Below are 4,945 nucleotides of genomic sequence, written 5' to 3'. Positions count from 1 at the left end.
TTTTTTATGTGTTAACAAAAATCTATGGATTGAATTTTTCTTCATCCATGGTGAAAAAGAGAATCTCTTAATGTAGTTGGATGAGACTCCTGAAATAATTTTAAAGGCATTTCAAACTTCATAGAATACGGGGTGGGTGGGATAATGACACCCTCATGATTAGATTCTCTTTACCCACGGTAAAGAAACCAAGGGCTAGTTTGATAAAGTTTCAAGAAACGCGTTTCTACCGTTTCTATTTCCAGAAACAGCAAAAACAGAGCAAAAAACGTTTGATAAAACTGTTTCGTTTCACTAATTTTTAGAAATAGAAATATAAATTTTTACTTATTTATGGTTCAAGAAACGACCCAGGCGAAACAAATTCAACTTGTTTCGCCGTTTCTGAAAACGACTTGTGGCAATTCTTTCACTGGTTACCATCGACTTCTAAAAACATGACTTATCAAACACCTTCAATTCCGTTTCTGTTTCTAGAAACGGAAATTTATGTTTCTGCCGTTTCTTGAAACAAAAACGGCAGAAACGTTATCAAACGGGCCCCAAGTTTTCCAACTTGACTTGCCCTCTTCAAAACCCGGTGACTCAGGTGAGTCAAACATGGTTAGGGGCGAATTAATCATGTTCTCAAAATTTCATATACTTTAATATATTGGTATAAAAATAAGCTAATTTACCCCTTATCTGCGAGAAGAATATATTTTAGCCATGTGGAACCCACATTGGAGATTGTCCTTGTTGACCAAGACAGTTCCTGAATTTCATACCATATCAAAGTATATGAAAATTCTAATAAAATGCCTTTGGAATCACCCAATTTGGACTTTAAGATCGAGCCCAAGATAGAGCCATTTAAAGTTTTGAATAAGTTAGGGCTAGGTCAGGTACAGCCCGGTCCAAAACAGAACTAACCAGCTTAAGAGACTCGAAAATTTGAACTTTGACTTCAGACAGACTCGATTCGATGTCAACCACATCATATTTGACACATACTTAGCGCCGAAGGAGTTTTATGCACATTGCATGCATTTTCATTAGGCTGTGTTTGGTAGCCAAGAGAAGAAAAGAAAAAAAAAATTACACTTTTTGTACTTTTTTCCTTGGGTTAAGAATTTTTCTTTGCACTTGGTATGTCTTCACCCAAGAGAAGATTCCCCTTTTTAAATTCAAAATTTCTCTTGGGAATTGTGAAATTTTCTTTTGCTCTCCGAAAAATTTTCTTACTAAAAACACAAGAAAACATGAGAAAATATGAAAACATAATAAGACAAAAATGAATGATTACATAATGATTTCCTACGTGTCTATCTCTCTCCTAAAATTCAAAAAATTTTGAATTTTTTTTCTTTTTTTTTCTTCTCTTGGTAACCAAACATACTTGCTCTTTTTATTTTCTCACCATTTCTTCTCTTTTCTTTTCTTTCTTTTGTTTTCTAGATTCTTTTTTCTTTTCTTTTCTTCTCTTGGCTACCAAACATAGCCTTAAGTTCATGGTTTTGCTTTGTTGATTAGGTATACCTATCTTCAGATCTTTGATGGTTTGGTTCTCTTTACTTTTCTTCATTGTTTTCAAAATTTCATTCATGGGGTTTTTTTTCTAGGTTAATTCATGTTTTGAGGTTTTGCCGCCATGGTAAGGTGTTCTTCTCATTCATAATGGTTTTGGTCATTTTGATGGACTTTCAATAGATTTTTTTTTTTTTTTTTTTTTCACTCTTTACCATGTTTTTTATGAATTTCCTGCATTTTATGTTAATAAAAGTGTTGAAGGTGATTTCCTGTCTTTTAGTTCTTGTATGTTTTATAGAATTTAATTCAATATTTTCATGACACATATTATCATTCCGCTAGGTATATACATATTAATGCCATTTTTATATGTATTTTATTTTACTTTTTGAACTTTTGTGTTGTAGCTAAACACCTCCACTATCCTTTCATTTAATTTTTTTATATTTTTATATTTTAATTTTGATCAAATAAATTGGAAGATCTAATGGACTAAAGTGTCTAACGCCTTCCTTGGTCTATAATTTGACTCGAACCTATCTTTGGTTTGACCGGCATTCTTATCAAAAAAAAGGAAAAAAAGGTTTGACCGACATCCATCAAAGCCATCATGGAACCATATTATGTTTTGTGGGTCCTATATCCTAATCTAATGTAAAGGACCACTTCTTATTACCTCTCTCAATGTTTCCTATTTTGGGAATAAATTTTATTAGCTGTTCTCACAATAGCTGGTTCAGACAAGCTTATCTAAATGGTCCAACTATTTAGCCATTTACTGGCAGGATAAGTTGATTATAACATGCAACTAGATAGAACGGTCTAGGTTTTTTTACAAAAAAAAAAGTCTAGGTTCAGATTAGAAAAATATCAAATTTCAAAATTTAATTCAGTGAATACCCTCCCGTTTATTAGCATGATCCTTGTATTTTCAGCCATCCATGCACCCATGCATCCTTTCATAGTCCTTAGATTTTCAAAAGTTTATTATATCATTTTGTATTATGCATTCTTGGCTAAAACTTGACATGTAGGCATGGGACCTCTGGGTCAATCTGTCCACCAAATGTGGACCCCATACAATGTGCCACATGGCAAAATATTTGAATCATCCAACTAACCCTTGCCCCTGTCCAAATGAGCATATATATTCAACATATGAATGGAAGCCGGAAGCCTATTGTGTGTTTTTGACAGCCAGACTACCCCACATAGTCGAGCCATTTGATAGATCTTCAAAGTTGATCACTATTATAAGGGAAAATATTTTCTGTAGGGGGAGTGTGGACCCTACGCCCGGACACAAGGGGGCAAAATAATCAGCCCACCCTTCATTAAAAGGAAAATGGCATTTCTGTGGATGCTTTCTCGTGCACTCCCATTGGCCCTCACGCACAAGCAGGAACCACACTCCCATATTATAATTCCCACCATTCAAGGCCTTCATGAATTGAAAGGGAAAGAGAGAGAAATGGTAACTTGAATATGTGATCTTATAGTTTCAGAATCATTCTTTACATCTAAAAGTCAGTCTTCAGCTACAAAACTTGAGAGCTAGAAAGGCAAAGAATGTTGTACCTAAATATTCCATTTTATTAGAAGGACCACCTCATAGTCTACTAAAAAGCATATCTTCCAACTTCGTAATACAAATCTGATTTATATATAAATATATATATATATATATATATTCACATCTGTTCAAAGTACCTCCGAAACTTTTTTCCAATGCTTTCACCTTAGAATAAGAGAAACACACAATTAGTTAATGTTAATTAAAAGGACCTTTTCTTGATTCAGTGTTAAAGACTTTAAATCATCTATTGTGCCATTTTCCAGGTCAATGCTCTTTCCATAAAGGGGGATCATAGAGGATAAAGAAAGAAAGTAATGTTTCATTCAAATCAAATTGCTCCAACCAACAGAAAAGAGAATATCTTTGAATCTATTGAACAAAAAAGCTATATATACCAGAAAAGAGAATATCTGCATGAAGACTATCATGATGATGAGGACTATGATGGAGGGAGGAAAAAAAAAAAAAAAAAAGATGGATAAAAGTTATAATGGAAATGTTAAAAGTCAACAAAAGTCCCTAAGTGGAGAACCAGCTTATTTTCAAGAACAACTCAAATATCTCTCTGATAGAAAAATTGAAAATATGAAACAGACATCCACTAATAATCCATTTATCCATTTTTGCTGATCTGTTTCCTTACCTTAACTATATAGACATTTGGAAATTAAACTGAAAAAACAAAGAACAGATGGAACAATAGTCTGTACAACTAACTCAATAATGAAATCTATTCCTTTCTCTTTGCCCTGACAGCTTGTGTACTGACATGAGTCCAGAACCCTAAGGATATAGTTTAGAAGATCATATATCAGGCTAAGAAATCAATGATGAGAAGATTTAGATACCTACTTCTTACACACCTTCTTTTTCTAGTTTCAGTAACCTCAGTGTTGTAGGTTACAAGACCTTTTACATCATACTTCTATCACCAAGTACTAGACTTAGATCTCATCCATGCTTAACACAAACATGGAAGCCATTCACTTGTTCTGATATTTAATCCAAAAAGAAAGAAAGATTGTTTAACTTTCAATGAAACTCATTGCATGATTCTATAATACTATACCTGTCTCTCCTAAGCAATCACCACTTGGCTGCCTTTTTACCTGCATAACAGTAACAAATTTTTTTAATGTAACAACCAAAAGCTATTGCCAATAAGAAACAGAAATGTTTTTTAGTATTAAAGTATGAATTGAATCTTTTCATCCAGTTATAGAACTTGCACCAAATACAGAACAGCTCTGTGATAATATCACCACCACCACCACCACCACCCAAATCAAACAAAAGATGAAGATATAGATGGATATATAAACATGGATATTGATCTAGAAAGTGAGAAGGGAAGGCCAAAAAGATGGAGGCGACATAGAAAGTGATATTGGCGCGGCTCAATCAGAGATCGTTTTACTATTCAATTGTAAAGCCGTCTTCAGATTGAACCTCACCAACATCGCTTTCTTTACTTCCCTATAATTCACAAACTGCTTCTGAAAGACAACAGAGAAGTGCTCCTACCATGGCTGCAACAAGGAATTAATATATCATGGTGGCATGAACCATATGTACTAATAGGTTGTAGGAGAGGTAGTTTGAAGGTCACAAAATCAACACCAACTTTCCAACCTAAAAAGGGGGAAAAAATATGAATGAATAAAGGATCTCCGAATTGCCTGGTATCACGCGAAAGGACAACAGTATTATCATTAGAATTACAGGTAATGAAGAAAAGAGATAAGGTGGTGGTGGTGGAGTAGTATTTGGTGAAGTTGGTGTTGTTAGTGGTTTAGGATATGGTAGTTGTGCCATGGGAATATGAATCATGATTGTGAATCTTAGGATATATATATGCAA

General features: G+C 33.9%; 1 protein-coding gene and 1 long non-coding RNA gene across 2 annotated transcripts in view; both read right to left on the bottom strand.

The window, feature by feature from the left end:
- Nucleotides 1-980, bottom strand: part of LOC122071336 — a 3,723-nt gene extending 2,743 nt beyond the window's left edge. The window contains exon 1 of the mRNA XM_042635678.1: nucleotides 913-980. Within this exon, the coding sequence (XP_042491612.1) occupies nucleotides 913-980 (68 nt within the window). The remainder of the gene's footprint in view (nucleotides 1-912) is intronic.
- A 2,104-nt stretch (nucleotides 981-3,084) lies between these two features.
- LOC122071316 lies at nucleotides 3,085-4,945 on the bottom strand. Its single transcript, XR_006138149.1, has 3 exons — nucleotides 4,610-4,945; nucleotides 4,155-4,194; nucleotides 3,085-3,247 (listed from the first exon to the last, which is right to left on the bottom strand). It is a non-coding gene; the product is annotated as an uncharacterized LOC122071316 (long non-coding RNA).

The sequence above is a fragment of the Macadamia integrifolia genome, unplaced genomic scaffold (genome assembly GCF_013358625.1).
Source record: "Macadamia integrifolia cultivar HAES 741 unplaced genomic scaffold, SCU_Mint_v3 scaffold_210A, whole genome shotgun sequence".
NCBI lineage: Eukaryota > Viridiplantae > Streptophyta > Magnoliopsida > Proteales > Proteaceae > Macadamia > Macadamia integrifolia.
The sequence above is the reverse complement of the archived record's forward strand: the minus strand, read 5'-3'. Positions and strand labels throughout refer to the sequence as shown.